This window comes from Ambystoma mexicanum, chromosome 7p (assembly GCF_040938575.1).
Source record: "Ambystoma mexicanum isolate Mex_15411 chromosome 7p, UKY_AmexF1_1, whole genome shotgun sequence".
Taxonomy (NCBI): Eukaryota; Metazoa; Chordata; class Amphibia; order Caudata; family Ambystomatidae; genus Ambystoma; species Ambystoma mexicanum.
Genome location: NC_090939.1, coordinates 498,141,963 through 498,159,772, shown reverse-complemented (window position 1 = coordinate 498,159,772; position 17,810 = coordinate 498,141,963). Strand labels below are relative to the sequence as shown.

General features: G+C 44.5%; 1 protein-coding gene across 3 annotated transcripts in view; it reads left to right on the top strand.

Annotated features, from left to right (window-relative positions):
• The window catches only part of USP9X (ubiquitin specific peptidase 9 X-linked), a 2,614,063-nt gene that overhangs the window by 1,246,235 nt on the left and 1,350,018 nt on the right, over nucleotides 1–17,810 (top strand). For all 3 annotated transcript variants that reach the window (XM_069636534.1, XM_069636533.1, XM_069636535.1), the window contains exons 19-20: nucleotides 6,825–7,065; nucleotides 16,144–16,293. In XM_069636534.1, the coding sequence (XP_069492635.1) occupies nucleotides 6,825–7,065; nucleotides 16,144–16,293 (391 nt within the window). The remainder of the gene's footprint in view (nucleotides 1–6,824; nucleotides 7,066–16,143; nucleotides 16,294–17,810) is intronic.

Below are 17,810 nucleotides of genomic sequence, written 5' to 3'. Positions count from 1 at the left end.
TATCGGGACTGGGAACAGCTGCAAACCTGCATATATTATACAAGCCCTACAAACCAAGCTATAAAGAGAAAGAGACCGCTCTTGATAGCTTTTATAGACTACAAGCAAGCGTTCGATACAGTGTCTAGACCTCTGCTATCGAAGAAACTTCGATCAGCAGGATGTCCGAAGTATCTGCTCAATGCAATACAACAGCTGTATATTGGAACTTCGGTTAGAGTGAAACTGAACAGAGAGGGATTATTAACTAGAGAGATTGAAACTAATATAGGATTTAAACAAGGATGCTTGTTAGCATCTACCCTCTTTTACATTCGAGAGATGAACTATTTTAACAAGCTTAAGTCTTTTCTGCTTACACTAAATGGAAATCCCATCAAATACATGCTTTATGCAGATGACTTGATTATTTTAGATCAAACGCTCGTTGGACTAACTACAATGTTACAAGCTTTGGAAAAACATGCAAAAGATAATGATCTGCAGATTAACTCAAAAAAAAATCTAACATCTTGATTATTGGAACTAATCGAGTATTGAAAAATAAAGAGGGCAACTCGCAGGTGAATCGGTTGAAGTCATTAAGCAGTATTAGTACCCGGCGAGGGAGAATCCAAATGGAAAACCATTCTGATTGGCCCTCGCCGGGGCATTATCCGGCCGTGAATCCTTCGGATTCCACACCTTTGTCCCCGGCGGGGGGGTGTGGCAGCCCCTCTGCCAATGAGGAGGCTCGAAGCAGGGCCATCCCCTCTCTGAGCCTCCACACAGCTGGAGGCCGCCTTTGTCCCCCGCCGGGGATTCAGGTATGTATATTATCATTTTATTTTTTTTACTCCCAGCCCCACTTACCTTCATATTTCTTCTTTTTCGGGAGCAGACGCGCTGGGGACACTTCTGTTCCTAGCGCGTCCGCTCCTGATGGCCACCATGGAAAGGGAAACTGACTCAGTTTTCCCTTTTCTGGCGGCCATTTCCTTTGACATTTTCTTTTCATTTCTGTTCTGAAACGTGTTTTGGAACAGAAAAGAATGCTATTAGTAGCCCAGTCTTGCCGGCCTGGGTATTAATAGCAATATGCCCCTCGCAGCAGGGGCATTACAGAGTCTGGTAATGCCCTGGGGCCTTCGTTGAGGCCCTCGCTTCGCTTGGTCATATAACTATGGGCCCCGGGGCATTACCTGAATCGGTAACACCCCCGCTGCTCAGGGCGTATTGCTTAATAAATATGTGGGAGTAAACATTAATGACAGCCAGACAGATGTCCCATATCAAGAGGAACTTAAGGGGAGAAGGTCTATGTTTTGCTCACAGGAAAAACTAAGCCAACAAAAAATATGGAACATTAACCAGCAAAACAATCGCGTACTATTGACAGAAAGTTGTTCCTATAATAACATATGGAGCCTCGAGTAAATATGCTAAAGAACAGACAAATTGGGAATACCTCGAGGGCTTGTATTGGAAGACGCTATTGAGATTACCAAAAGGTTTTCCCAATGTCGGTGGGAATTGGTACTGATATCCCTTCAAGCTATGGTCGACTGGAATTTGTTAAACCTATATATAAAATGTAAATTGGTGGAACGATAAAAACACGGTGGTTGATATTATCACCCAAACATTTACTTAGTATGGTGTAGACTCAATACATATTATAAAAATAAAAGTGTACACAATATGCTAGAAGCAGGAATTAGTGAAAGCCTGTTGATAGAAAATCCAGTGGGAGCAAAAGTGAAGTACTGGAGAACAGACTGGATTAAAACAAGAACTGACTGCTTAAGTATAAATGCTTCAAGAATTGAGTCTTTCCTCGCAAAAAATTGAAAGAAATTCCCAGCTATATCCAAAATTCATCCAAATCCGCAGTATAAAATGGAGATGATGAGATTCAGGTTTAATTTAATACTGACCAGAATGGTAAAAGCAGTGTGGGATAAGGACAAAATTACAAATAGTAAATGTAGATTTTGTGAGAATAACAGAGCCTGAAACAAATGGCACATTATGATAGAATGTAAAATGTTAAGCCCATTGAGGCGTGAATTTTTTTTATGAATTATTTCAAAGAGTATAAAATACTCAAGCAAGATACCATGTGGGTGATGTGTAATGCACAACATATAACATTGAATTTAGCAATTAGTCGATATCTGATCAAATTGGAAATCATTGAGCCCACAAGAATATATGTGACATAATGAGACAAAGGTATGAAAGCAATGTGTTGTATTGCATTGGTATGACTTCCTCATCTTGGTTATAACATGAGATTATTTTATTGTGTATATTTGTTGGCTTTTGAAGAATGTAAATTGTGTAAATATTGTAAACTATTGTGATTTTATTGAGAAATTGTGTTTCAACTGATATTGATGACAAATTTGTAAAGTTGAATTTCAACTAAATCATATTAAAGAAAATATGAGAAGTAGGTAACCAAGGTCATGAACAACATGTATTTTTATAAGTAATTGAGGCATGTGTAATGTGACATAGTTTAGAATCAGAATGTTCACATTAGAAGTGTGTGGTGCTTTGGACACTGAGAATTGAACTTGAGTCCATTTTATTATGTGAACGTGGTTGATTACTTTAATTATAACAAAGATCAACTTGGAGGCGACACATTCAATTGTATTGGTCTTTGCAAGGATATTTGCACTAATGTTTTGAATATTTAGGGACAAGTCTTGGAATAATAGCAATACGTGATTATGTGAAAAGAATAGGAAAGGTTAGATTGGCAGAAATATTAATATCCTAAAAGAAGTTTGCACTAATTATGAAGACAATTCAGGGATAATTAATTATAATTAATAATCAAAAATTGGCCCAACCTCGAGCTAAGCTAAAGAACTTTGGTGGTACTAGTTTTGATGTTTCTGTCCCTTCCCTCTGGAATTCTAGTCCGCCTGAAATTGCAAATATTCCAGACTTCTCATTTTAAGAAGGCTATCAAAACCTTTCTCTTTAATTTTAAGAATTAATGTCTCTTTTCTGGATCCTGCCTTCTGATATCGACTATTGCTGGTTCCTGACTCTCCCCTCTTCTGTTTTGTATTGTTTGTTGTTTGTGCGCTCTGCGGCCTTAGGGTGTGTTGCGCTTTATAAGTAGCTCTTAATGATAATAACGTATGAACAGGTTAACAGAATGAAACCCTAAATAAAACTTTTGGATTAAAGTTGTTCTTTGTGAAGTGACTAAGTTAATTACATGATTGAATTGAAATCTTAGGGAAATAGCAGACTGATGCATTTAAGTTTATTGGAAATGGAGTGTTATGAAAATGAAGGATGACTCTGAATGTTGCGCTAGGTTGACAAAGAATAATTTTGAAGGAATAGCATAAAAATGTAAGAAGTTACTAAACTAAGCAAACTATATATTTCATTGATTGGCGTTACATAAAAGAAATATAGAATTAAGAGGGATTAATGTGAAATAATCAAATATCATATCAAAGTTGGCAAAAACATTAACATAGTAACAACAGAGATGTCATTACACAGGCATATGTCATCACGTGGCTGGAAGATGCAATTTTATTTAAACCACGAGTGTGCAAGAAGTTGAACTATAAAAACAAAGAAGAGGAGGCAGTGGGCCTCATTACGAGGCTAGCGGATGCGGAATGAACGGTGCCGATAAGGTACCGGCACCGTTCATTCCGGGCTGCCACATTACGAGTTTGCTTGCAGGTAGCGGTATGTACTTCTGGGCCAAACCAGACGTGCATACCGCCACCGGCGAGCAGACCAGGATGCTAACAATGGACTCGTCATTAACGGGTCCGTTGCTAGCATCCTCCCCATTCCCATTGAGCCCTATGGGGGCTCAATGGGAATGGGTATGTACCGGATCCGAGTCCCGAGAAAAGGGAATTACCTGGCCCGCAAAATTCAGAATGGCCCGGTAATTCCCTTTTTTCAGGACCGGACCCGGACATGTGTTTGGAGGCAGCCATGCTGCTAAGAACGGCATGGCTACCTCCAAACTCGTAATGAGGCCCAGTGACTTTCTAAGAGTTCAAACTGAAAGGCTGGTCACTGCATATATGTTCTAAGGATGGAGCAATCATTTTAAACACGTTTCTTTATCTTATCTTTAGGATTAGGTTAATTTTGTCTTAAAGAAAAAACGATTGAAATCTTTTTTCGGCTTAAAAGCAAATTATACTGTAGACTGCAAAAAGAGGACAACTGAAAAATAAATAAAGTGATACAAACAATTGGAAAAAGAAGTAAGACACAACTCAATCAGAATCTAGTTGTAATATGAAATAATTGTGATTTTGAAATCTTTATATTGATAAAGACATTGCATTGAAATTATTTAATACTTTAGGTTGGTGAAAACGGAACGAAAAACAATACTAATTAGTTGGGAATTAGTTGGGAAAGAGACCAAACAAAACACAACTTGTGACTCAGGTACTTGTTAAAATGTGAAAACTCCAATAGTAGATATTAGTTTTATAGAAAATAACTTACTTGTATTTTTTCTTCATCTTTTACTAGCTGTTTTTAGCTTGCTTAGTTTAAATTTGCTGCATCAATTATAATATAACATGGATGATCATGAAGACAACCAAGTAATAAAGGTTGAAGAGGATCACCTATGAAATAGTGGTTATCTTTAAGTTAATTGAGAAAATATTTGTTAATTTATCTATTTATTGATTAGCCCAGAAGATCCAACAGAAGGACTCATGTGTTGGTATTCAAAACCTTGACATTTAAAACTTTAGTTTTGATATATTTGTCAATGCTAACTGTGGAAATAAATATTAAGTTCGAAGGCATATATGACTGTGGCTTTGATGAATGTGGCATGATTATTAGCAATCTATGGATTAAGGATTATGTATTATTTTCAACTGTGATTTCATAATTTACTAATTTATGAAACATGCGCCCTTACAAAAGAGGTATGGTGCTTTTTTTAACAATAAGGTTATAACTGATTAATGGTGTCCGTTGGGCCAAAAATATGTCAGTAGAGACAAATTGGGATAAATAATTCACAGGTTTAATTAGAGGCCAATGGAGGCGAGTACGTTGCAGCAGCAGAAACACACAAATCTACTTGTAGTGTAACCAATGGAGTTAAGAGTTTAACACAAATTGCAAGTTTTGTAAATCAGAAATGTATAGAGCGTAAGCCAAGTGATGCACAGCAATAAAACTGTCATTGGAGAAAGGCTTTGATGATATTGATTGTTCCAAAGAGGTGTCTTGGGCATTCCCATGGCGACAGGTGAATGCATTGCATAGACTGTGCATTTGGCTCCGTTGTACACAGACGTCATTACGAGGGGCTTTGCATAGCTCAAGCGGTAGCTGATGTCACCTATAGGGACAATGGCTATAATTCATTTCTGCCAGGAACTTTACCTTAGGTCGATCATGCCAAAGATTACAATATCACAAAATAGAAGATGGGTACAGGTGCTCTTCACAGATAATGTTAAAAAATAAAGGTAAATTACGCACAGCAACTAAAATGGATTGATTGATCTATGGTGTGATACGGATGCAGTTTGGATTGGTCAAATTAAATATGCAAGTGAAACCTGCTTTTAAATGTTAAGTAGGGATCCTGCGGCAGCAGACCATTGCGACTCTTTGAACCCGGTTCTCAGTGTCCTCCAGATTGACAAATATTATATAGTTAGAGTGTTGGCACTCTGTGCCACATTCAGATGGTTATGTTGTGATAGAGATTTCGTCAAGATACTGATGACTGGCATACTAGAAACAGCTTGCATAATGAAAATATTCCAGGATTAAGGAGGATCCGAATCCAGACGGAGTGAGAAAGGAGGAAAGGGCCATAAAGCACAGCAGGAGAACAATTAGCTGGTAATGGGAAAGTGAGCAGAGCTTTAGGGCATTATGTTAATATTAAAGCTTGACAGGCACTACAGTGATGAGTGTAGCCAACATGTCAAGTTTACGGCTATTGTACTGGGGCTAATGTTACTGAAAGTGAATCATGCCCCTCGAATATATTGAGCTCAAAGATGCTTGACAACCCCACAGTTTTACAAGTTTGTCACTGACTTAAGAAGATGTCAAAGCCCACTGTGTCTTGGACTGTCTAATAAAGATATCCATTGCCGCCTTTGGACGACAAACTCCTATTTAAAATGAACTGCTTAGCCTATATAATTGTTCATCCTTCGGATGACTTTGTATCACTTAGAAACATTGAGTGTCAGAATCTCCTTGAATGTCTAAAAGAAGATTTGTTATTCTGTCGAAGCTCCAAAGGGCACAAAATGTAGAATGCTCTTCTACCCTCTTGATTTTAGAACCGTTTACTTTTAAGTTCTAAACCTCATTGCAGTCCCCTTTCATCTTAACTAATTGACACTGTAAAACTGGCATTTGCTTTTTCATTGCTCATGTGAATGTAAGGATGTGGGGAGCTGTGGTGTGTGTTGTACTGTGGGAAGTTATATCAATAAATACTGTTTGTTTGCACTTTATGAAGGTGTTTTTGTTTTCCCTGGCATTCAACCTGTTGTCGTTGAAATCCTTACTGACTTAAGGGGTGTTCAGTGATAATTTTCTATGCGATCTGCTGTGTTCAGCTTCTCATGTTTTGTACAGATTTTAGTGCTAGTTATATTAGTGCTCTGTCACACTAAACATGCTGTCATTATTCAAAGTATATTTTCGAACTTCATCTGTGCTACAATGATTTAGTGATGGCAAGAAAGAAATTGACTTGTAATGTTTGAACATCATTTTTTATTAATGTGTGTTATTTTGAACCCCCATTTAAGGAAGACGTTTTTTTTTTGTTAATACAGAGCTTTTCGTGGTAAACATATCACATTGGTAGTTCGTTTTCCAAACCAAGGTCGTCAAGTAGAAGATTTGGATATTTGGTCTCACACGAATGATACAATTGGCTCAGTGCGGCGGTGTATTCTCAATCGGATTAAAGCCAACAGTGCACATACGAAAGTTGAGCTCTTCATTGGTGGTGAATTGGTTGACCCTGCAGATGATAGGAAGTTAATTGGACAACTGAATTTGAAAGATAAAACAGTAAGATTGTTTTTGATATGTTTGATTTTGATAGCCTGTTTATTATCTGAGAAAAATCACAATGCAAAAAGTTTTGTAATTCCAGACAAATCTGTTATAATACTGCATGTCCGAATGGCTAAGTTTCATAATGCTCTATCTGTACCAACATTGCTATTCTCATCCTTTGCATAATTTCTTAATCTTTTTTGTTGTTGTGGTGCTCCCTTGTCATCTCTTTATCTTTCTTCCTCTCCCAGTTAATGTGGCCACAATGTGTTGAAGCTTTTATTGACGTGGTTAATTATTTATGCTGGTTTTTGATGTTTGAATGAATAGGCAAATATGAATATGTATTGTCTTTAGGTGCAAAAAGAAAAAAGTTGCTGTGCCTAATATTGTGATCCACATGAATTTCTTCCTCAACCATGGGTCATCCCATTCATGCTCTGTCTCTGCACAGACATGCGTCTGCTGGTGCACACATGGAGGCGTACCCACTTGCATGATGACCTGCAACTTTCCCTCTCTGCCCTGAACGCATTCAGTTACTCTCTTGACAGAACGAAAACCGAATTCTACCTCACTCTCATTGACTCTCACTCCAGCCATCCTTGCTGGCTACAGGGCACCCTCAACTCCCTTCTTAACCTATGACTAGCAACTCCACTCACAGCTAATGACCTAGATGAATACTTTGCTGCCAGAATTTCCAAAATTAGATACTCTCCTGACCTTGCTCGTCCTCCCGCCTCCTACATACCATACTCAATCTACTCTACCATCATCCTCTGCCTCTATCTCCTGCTTTAGTCATGCTAACACTGAAGATGTCCTGTCTCTATTCATGATGGCTAACCCCTCTTGTTCCCTTTCAGACCCTCTTGTTCCTCAGCTGTTCAAGCCTATTGCCCCTTTAGTGGCCACTCAGCTAGCTGAACTCTTCATCCTGTCCTTCGACTTTGTGTTCCTCTATTTTCAAAACTGCCAGTCATCTCTCTCCTAAAAAAAGGAAGGGGCTGACCTGAACCTACTGTCTAACCTTCGCTCTGTGTCCCTCCTTCCACACTACTCTAAAGTGCTTGAAAGGGTTTCTTTCAACCATCCTAACATTTTCTTAGGCATCCTAAACCTTTGAGACCCCCCCCCCCCTTACAAGCATGTTTCCGCTCATCTCACTGCATGGAAACTGCTGTCATGTATGTCTCCAACTTTGTTGCCTCTGCTCAGCACTCCAACCTACCCTTCATCCTTATTCTCCTTGACCTGTCTGCTGCCTTTGACACAGTCGATCACTCTGATCTCCTTAACCGCCAACTGTTTTCCCCCCATTGCAAAGGCTTTTTTTGGCTGTTTCGGTATGTCTCTATTCAATCCCTTGTAACTTTTTTTGTTAAATTGGATATCTCGGCCAAACTTTTTTAGTAATGTTTCACAAAACAAGCAATACCGCAAGCCAAAAACGGAGTCATGGAACACAGGATTTTTATGCGTACGGCCTAAACAGACGTAATTAGCATGTGTAAATAAGGAAAACAAATGTAGTGAGGAAGGGCAAGCTGAAAGAGCACAGGCCTTTCGAAGGGTAGGTGACTTGTGCAGGTTACAAAAGTGTATAGTGCCTAAAGCAGCGACTAAATGTAGGTCACGTTTAGGAAATGAAAGGGTTGTGTGACAAAGTGCAGCAGCAAATGTGTCGAGACTTTATGAAATACAAGCAAACACAACAAATGTCCTACCTTCCTGCATTGCCAAAGTAGTCCCGACGAAACACAGTGCTCACGTATGTGGGTGCACCTACCTGGGCGCCAAGGGTAAAGGCTTAACCACTGGTAACACCAAGTCTTTTGGCAGAGCAGATTTTGAGGAATTTTGCTCATGTGGACAAACTACAGATTTGGGCCTGGGGTGTCGCAGCCACCAAGGAAAACAGGAATCCCATTGTATTTCAGAAAAGAAGATACCCGTGGGAATCCAGAGGTCTGACTTGCGCGAATCGCCCCCAATGTATTACCCACAAGCCCCGGCAAAGTTCAACATTTTGGGAAAAAACACCATTTTTAGACCTTTCCTTCCTGGAAACTACTTAAACACCCTGCCAACAACACATGTCCTACCTTCCCACATTCCCACCGGTGTCCAGATGAAAACAGTACCTCATGTGTGGGTGCACCTACCTGGGCGGAAAAGAAAGTGTCGAACGTCCACAAGTCCAACGGGTCCCAGGGAGCCCCGGGAGGGTCCTCGTCCATTCCCTGAGGGAAATTCTGTAATGCTGCCTAGCCAGAGCTCCAGGATGGTCGGGTGTGATGTCCCTCATATGGGTTGACCGTCCACAAGTCTAGCTGCATTTTCAGGGAGCCTCTGCGGGCTCCTTGTCCTTTCCTAGAGGGAGAAGGTGTAACGCAACCCAGGCAGAGCTCTAGCTAGGCTGTGTTACAGCTTATCCCTCTGGGAAAGGTGGGGGACCCTGTTGGGGCTCCCTGGGACTGCCGCTGTACTTGGGGATGGTCAACCCACATGGGAGACAGCCTCCCAAGACCAGGGACATCACCCCTCGACTATCCCCAAGCTCTGGCTGGCCTGCGTTACAGCTTCTCCTGGGAAAGGACAGGAATGTCATGGGCCTTCCTGGAACAACCGCAGGGCTTGGGGACGTTCAACCCACATGGGAGTCAGCCGCCCAAGGCCAGGGATATGACCCCCCTACCAACCTGGAGCTCTGGCTCGGTTGTGTTACAGCATCTCCCTCCGGTAAAGGTCAGGAACCCTGCCGGCCTCGCTGCACCCCGCTGCTGGGCTTTTGGATTGTCAAGCCACATGAGAGACAGCGGCCCAAGGCCAGGGACATCACCCCCGACCATCCTGAAACGCTGGCTAGGCTGTGTTACAGAGTTTCCCGCAGGGATGGAAGGGGACGCTGCTGGGGCTCCCTGAAGCTGACGCTGTGCTTGGGGATGGTACACCCACATGGTAAATGGATGTCCAAGGCCGGGGACATCACCTTCAACCGTCCTGGAGTTCTGGATGGCTTGTGTGACAGCTTTTTCCCAACAGGGAGACCTGGCAGTGTGCCAATACCTAACAGAAGGGAAAAGCTGTAACGCAACTCTAGGACGGTTGGAAGTGATGTCCCTGGCCTTGGGCATCCGTTTCCCATCTGGGTGTACCATCCCCAAGCACAGCGCCAGCTCCAGGGAGCCCTGGCAGGGTCCCCTTCTATCCCTGCGGGAAATTCTGTAACACAGCCTAGCCAGCGTTTCAGGATGGTCGGGCGTGATGTCCCTGGCCTTGGGCAGCTGTCTCCCATGTGGGTTGACCATCCCCAAGTGCAGCGGAAGTCCCAGGCAGGATCCCCAACCTTTCCCGGAAGGAGAAGCTGCAACGCAGGCCAGCCAGAGCTCCAGGATAGTCGGGGGTAATGTCCCTGGCCTTGATGGTATGTCTCCCATATTGGGCAACCATCCCCAAGTGCAGTGGTTGTCCCAGGGAGCCCTGGCAGGGTCCCCATCCCTTCCCCAAGGGAAATTCTTTAACGCAGCCGAGCCATAGCTCTAGGATTTATCGGCGGTGATGTCCTGAGTGGCTGTCTCCCATGTGGGTCCTGGAACCGCTGGTGGGCTTGGGGATGGTCAAACCACATGGGAGACATCCACCCAAGGCCAGGGACATCACCCCCGACCAGCCTGTGGCGCTGGCTGGGCTGTGCTGCAGAGTTTCCCTTGGGGGAGGGAAGGGGACACTGCTGGGGCTCCCTGGAGCTGCCGCTGTGCCTGGGGACGGTGCACCCACATGGTAAACGGATGTCCAATGCCAGGGACATCACCGACTGTCTTGGGAGTTTTGGCTGGGCTGCATTACAACTTTTTCCTTCTGGGAGTTATTGGCACTCTGACGAGACTCACTGTTGGAGAAAAGCTGTAACACAGGCCAGCAAGAACTCTAGGACAGTTGGAGGTGATGTCCCCGGCCGTGGGCATCCATTTCCCATTTGGGTGTACCGTCCCCAAGAACAGCGGCAACGCCAGGGAGCCCCTGGCAGGGTCCCCTTCCCTCCCCAGTGCGAAATTCTATAACGCAGCCCAGCCTCTGCTCCAGGATGGGCGGGGGGGATGTCCCTGGCCGTGGGTGGATTTTTCCCATGTGGTTTGACCATCCCCAAGCCCACCAGTGGTTCCAGGAAGCCTTGGCAGGGTCCCCGTCCTTTCCCAGAGGGAGAAGCTGTAACGCAGGCCCTCCAGAATACCAGAATGGTTGGGGATCACGTACCTGGCCTTGGGCACCAGTCTCCCATGTGGGTTGGCCATTCCCAAGTGTAGCGGCAGTCCCAGGGAGCCCCGGCAGGATCCCCAGTAGGATGCCTATTCCTCCTCGGAGGGGCCATCTGTAACTCGGCACAGCCTGAGGTACAGCCTGGGCTTGTGGACGGTCAACCCACATGGACGACAGCTGCTTCCAGGGAACCACCAATGTTACGCTGGCATATTTGTGGTCTGACCCGGCAATTGTCCCAGCCCACCAAAAATACCTCCCCATGTGTCCCATACCACCAACAATTCAGCCCCCCCCCCGACCCACCCCACTAACAATGGGCCCTAACCATAGAATAATAATAAACAGTAGTCGCATAACGTTGCAGTTGCTCGCGTAGAAAAAGCTGTAAAGGAAACAAACATTTGTTACCTATGGTCAGACCAGCAAAAACAAATCATAACTACTACTCGCCGATCACTGCCCCCTTTCAAGCCATCCCTGGGTGTCTACTGGCCCTCACCCCCCCCCCCCCCCCAGTAAAAATACATGTGCCCCCTTCTATGGGCAGATTGCCAGATTCCACTAGCAATCTGCCCCGAGGGAGGGCTACATGAAAGCCCCCCTCCATTTTGGGTCGGGGGGGAGGGCCCCCCCTTTCCATTACATACATCTGTGGTGGTTTAGTGTACCCCCCTCCGCAGCCCCAACTAACTCATGTATATTTTTATAATTCTCTTTCTGTTTTGCCCCTTCTGTTGCGGCAGATGGACACATTAGTGTGCCCATCTGTCCCCAGGGTGGGCAAGACTTACTGCCACATGCATTGGGGGCCATTCCAATGTTTTCTGATGGCCTTCTCCCCCCCATCCCAAATGGATGGGGGGGTATCTCATGTACTCCTTCCAAAGTGCAGATTGCACTAGCAATCTTCCCCCAGAGAGGGCCACATGAGATGCCCCCCATCAATTCGGGGTGGGGAAGAGGACCACCCCCGTTTTCACTAAAAACATCCATGGTGGTTTAGTGGCCCCTCCACTCCCACCCAAAAAGTTATTTTTTGTTTGTTTTGCCCTTTTCCTAGGGGCAGATGGGCACATATGTGCTCATCTGCCTTTGGGCGGGGGCAAAATGTACTGCCCCATGCTTGGGGGTGAGGGGGGGCCTGCCAATATTTCCAGGGGCCTCTCCCCTCCCCACCCCAAATGGATGGCATCTCATGTACCCCTTCCTAGGGGCAGAAATCTAAGTGGATGGGGGGGGGGGGGTAGAGGGTCACCGCCTTTCCTTATAAAAAAAAAAAAAAACCCTGGTGGTCTAGTGGCCCCCCATCCAAATCTACATTTATTTATTTTTGGTCTATTTCTTCTTTTGTCCCCTTCCCTAGGGGCAGATGATCACCCATCTGCCCCCAGGGGGGCCAATGCCTGCAGCCCCATGCTTCGGGGGGCCTGCACCAAGATTTCTGGTGGCCCGCCCCCCCAAATGGATGGGGGGGCCCTCTCATGCAGCCCTCCCTGGGGTCAGAAATCTGTCCCCAGGGAGGATTACATGAGGTCCACCCCGCCCCCCCCACATCCATTTGGGGTCGGGGGGAGCAATACAAAAGTAATGTCAAGGACGAGATAGCTGGTCCTTAGCACTTAAGAGGTTAATACTCTTTTCTTGGGATTCACGATCAAGCCCTTCCCTGTATTGAATCCTACCTAGTTCCTCACCAATTCTCGGTCTCCTGCAACAACACTACATCTTAACTCGGGTCCTCTAACTGTTGGTGTTCCGCAAGGCTCTGTCTAGTCTCCTCTTCTCTTTGCATTCTACTCCTCTGCTCTTGGAGCACCCGTCTCCTCCTTTGGCCTCTCGTATCAACTCTGTGGACAGCACCCAAATCTTCTCTTTTCCTGAACTTTTCTCTGATCTCTTGATCAAAATTTCAAACTCTGTCTCTGCCATTAAATATTGTATGGCTTTGCACTCTGATGTTAAAACTCTACCAAAGCAGAGGTGCTCTTCGTCCCAGCCAATATACTCTTCCATCTCTTCCCCTGCCTATCATTTTCACACCTGACATTCTCCCTTACTCTTCTTCAGCTAGTATCCTCAGTGTCATCTATGACCCCTCTCACACCTTATCTACTTTCTCCAAATCAGGCACCTGCTTCCTTTCAACACCGCCTAACATCTCTTAACCACTCTTGTCTACTTCAAACTGGACTTGAGTGGGATTGCATTCTCCCACAGATTCCTCATCCTGATCATGTCGATCCAGCGTCCGCTTCTCAGAAAATATTTCGACAGGGTGGCATAGTCGGGCTTGATATCGTAGATACCCTTGTGTTTAGCCGCATCACTCCTCTACTCCAGACGTGAGGTTTATCACTGTACTTAAGGGATGCACTACGCCCCTTACCTCAGTTGCTTTTTCCACATGCTATTCAGAACATTGCTTTATTACTTAGACTTGTTCAAAATACTTGCTGTGCCAGACTGTCTGGGCCTAAACTGTCCGGATTAAAGCGCTGCAATGACTGCAACTCCAAAATGTCCCAAATTGGCCTACACACTATGTGCTTGTGGTGTCTCGTGACGGGCACAATATGGAGCAATGTGTTTGTTGTCTGGCCGTGAACCTGAAAGCAGTGAAGGAACGACCAGCTGGGCTGGCACTTGGTTGACCACCGTCGAAATATCTGGCGAAGTCAGTCTTGAAAATCCCTGGCGTATGACACTGAAGGGCCTACTCACGAGAAACGTCAGGAAGGAAGGCGTCAAAAAAATAAATCCCAATCGCGCAGCAAGTCCCACCACACTTCCTAGTCATTGCCGCACAAAACACAGTGACACAGACACATTTCCCACTTGTTGGACAAAAAGGAAAAGTCCGACCCTGTGAAGGGCCCGTTGAGGGTTGAGTGTGATGATTTTAAGAGGCAAATAATGAATGTTTTTGAGAAGAACGCGTCTGGTACAGCTTCGGCCTTGATGTCACAGGCTGACTTGGCTCCAACCGCGCCCAGCTCATGCGGCACAAAGGCAGCCAAGGGAGGTCAAACGCCCTTGTGCTCGACCTTGAACGAGAAGCCTACTCCTACTCCAGTGTCAATGCCGCGGACGCTTTCCTCAACCGGTTGATGTTGCGTACGCAGGATTGGAGTTCCATTCCGGAATTGAGATCTGTTTTCTTCGACGCAGTTCAGTCCATCTTTGATGAGGAGGGAGACCAGATTCCTTTCGGGATGGAGCTGCTGATGGCTGAGGCTGTGGATCCGTGGCCCCATCTCTTGACGGACAAAGCAGGGTTACTGGAGCTGGCAAACGTACTCCACAGCTCAAGCAGACTAGACATGCCTTCGGGTGTTGAGTTCCAGCAGGCGGCCTAATACGTGCATCTGAATGCTCAGTACTGCAGGGCTGTTGGAGGTCATCGTGGCATGTTCTTTGGTATCCCCAACTATGCTTTCTGTGCCCTCAACAAGATCATTACCTTTTCTACAAGAATTCTTTGAAATTCCTCACTTCTCACTTATTTCCTCGTAACGTCACCAGGCTGTTTGGCTGTCCATGCAAAACATGGCCCAATTGAAATTTCTTCTCCTGGTTTACAACTCTTTCCACACTAAGGCACCACCATATGTATCCTCCTCTAGGCCAACTTTACAAGCAATCTCATATTCTCTGCTCGGCCTCCTCGACTACACTTGTGGCACCTCGTCCTCCCTGTGCTTCCTCTCGCTTCAGCTCTTTTTCTCTTCATGCCCCACTTGCATGGAATTCTCTTACCAGACATCTGAGAAAAAGTCCACACCAATTTGTTCAAAACCAAACAAAAAGCCTGTCTTCTTTCCTCAGTTACTCTTAACCTACCTCCAGCCTGCCTTCCTGCTAACAATGTTTCCCTTGCCCATAACTAGGATCCCAATTTCTCTGCCTCCACTCAAACACTTGTACCGCCTAGCTAGCTGCACTTAAAAATGTCTATTGGTTGTCCTATGTAATTCCACCCACATATTGTACCCAGTGAATGTTCCATTTACTCCCCTCCACTACCTGATCAGAATGTTTAGCATTCAATGGTATTTGCTAGGTATATGAGTATTATTTATCTACTCTTTACACTGCATTTTGAGATGTCACCATTTCAGAATGCACTATAACTTGGAACAGTACTACAAGCCTATAAACCCAGTAAACAACTTTAAACACTAAGAAACATGTGCAAGCAATGTGTTTCACGGCATTGTTTTAAGCATAGACAATAGTAAAAGGCTTTATTTCACTTTGGTGAACTGAAGTATTTTTGCCATGCCTGCTTAATGTAATAGGTTTCGTATTTGTAAATGGGCAAATGTTAGTTGTTGGGGGGAAATGCTATCTGGGTGTTCCTTTACAGGGCCAAATGCTGGCAATATTTGGGTAAATGCAATTAGAGGTTTGCCTTTGCAGGGTCAGTAGAGGCAATAATTTGGCAAAGCAATCATGAGTATGTCAGTATTGCCACTGTAAAAACATTTTATTTCTTACTCTGCAAGGTTACCAGTTAATATTTGCTCTCATTTTTCACGCTTTGTACCCTCATATGGAAGAGATTACACCCCATCAATGACCACTAATGATAATTTGCAATTAAAAAAATGTCAATGGAATTATATGGTGGTACTAGTAGCATTGCAACTTTGATTTTTAATTTCTAATATTAGAACTAAGATTTTTAGCAAAATGGCAAATTATATTAGACTCATGTGGCTTACTTTTCTTATTGGCGGATTTTGCATCTGTTCAAGTGTTTTAATTGTATTGAATTTATCTTCTGTGCAAAAATGTTTTAACATCACATTATTTTCATTGCAGTTAATTACTGCCAAACTTACTCAGATAAGTTCAAATATGCCTTCAAGTCCGGACAGCTCTTCTGACTCCTCAACTGGTTCTCCTGGTAACCATGGCAATCACTACAGTGATGGTCCAAACCCAGAAGTTGAAAGCTGTTTGCCCGGTGTGGTGAGTGCAGATTACTTAAAAAAAATAACAAGAAACCAACAGATGTGTTCAAACATGTTTTCTGCCAAATTAGGTTGATCAAATTGTTGCATGAGGTTAGTCACTCAATATGTTTATTCATAATGCTTCATTAAAAGGGACAAAACAATTAACTGTACGTCAGATAAAAATATGTCAAAGTAGCTCGTGCCGTGCCCGTTGGCTTCAGTTCCGTTTTTCCGATTGCTTCGTTTTCGAGTTAACGGAGCGCTTTGACATTTTCTTCGAGAACACGTCATCTTCTTCTAGCCCTTCTACTCCCAAGACGGGGTTCAAAAAATGTATCGACTGTGGATCGAAAACGTCGATTACAGACCCTCACCATGTTTGTCTTTGGTGCCTGGGTTCGGACCATCGAACCAGCGACTGTGGCTCCTGTCGGTCGATGACGGCGAAGGCGCTTCGTGAGAGAAAAGGTAAACTGGCGGTGGAGTGGGAAACTTCCAAGGCCTCTTCGAAGTCCTTGTCAAAAAAACATAGAAAGTCAGGCAAATCAAAAGATTCGGATCGGCGTAAACATTCAAAGAGGTCTCGATCATGTAGTAGATTGAGACCTTCTTCTTTGAAGATGAAGAGGATACATAGATCTCCCTCCTCTTCCTCTGATACGTCTACCGAATTGGTAAGATGTCTGACTAAGTCGGATTCCCCAAGGAAATGGGATGAATTTAGAAGGCAGATGATGGTCTTTGAGAATGCGGCCTCGACCCCCTCAAAGAAACCTCGAGAGAGCCAGACCCTGGTTGCTCCGTTGGAGGACGCAGGAGAGTCAGATTCTACTGTGGAAAAATCCAGTAGTAAGGGTGAACATCAAACCTCGACCCAACGTCAAATTGTCGAAGGTTCTTCGAGAATCGAGTGGTTCCCCGAGAACGACGAAGAAACATAAGTCTCCAAAGCCCTCGACGACTTCAACGCCTTCGGCGCCGACGGCTTCGACATCGAAGCCAAAGGAGTTTTTGACACCTTCTTCGAAGACGTCATCGATGCCTTCGAAGACTCTTTCGATTCCTTCCAGACAAATTGAGACACAGGAAAAGGAGATTTACTCCTTTACCTAAATCAGACTTTAAGTCTGTCTTCTATCTTTGAAGAGGAGGGTGTCTCAGAAGAAGTTTCTCCTTTTGGGGTACAGTTTGGTACCAGAAAGGTGCCAGAGGAGTTAATCGATCCAGAATCGAAAATGAGACACCTGTGTAACACCCGTCAATCTGCTAGTGGCATTGATTCGTCACCAGAGCTAGGATTTACAAAACCTGACCCTGCAGAACATGCTGATTCAGGGTACAGGAGTGGTTGTTGAATACATGGGCTGGGGTAGATCCTCACCCACATTTGATAGGATGATATGACTGATATCCTGGGCCAGGGCCCCCAGAAGGACCCAGTTCTCCCCTGCCATAGGGCACTTCAGAGGACAGTGAAAAAAAACTGGGAGGCTCCTGAGACTGCTTCTGCAGTTAACAGTAATTTTCCTA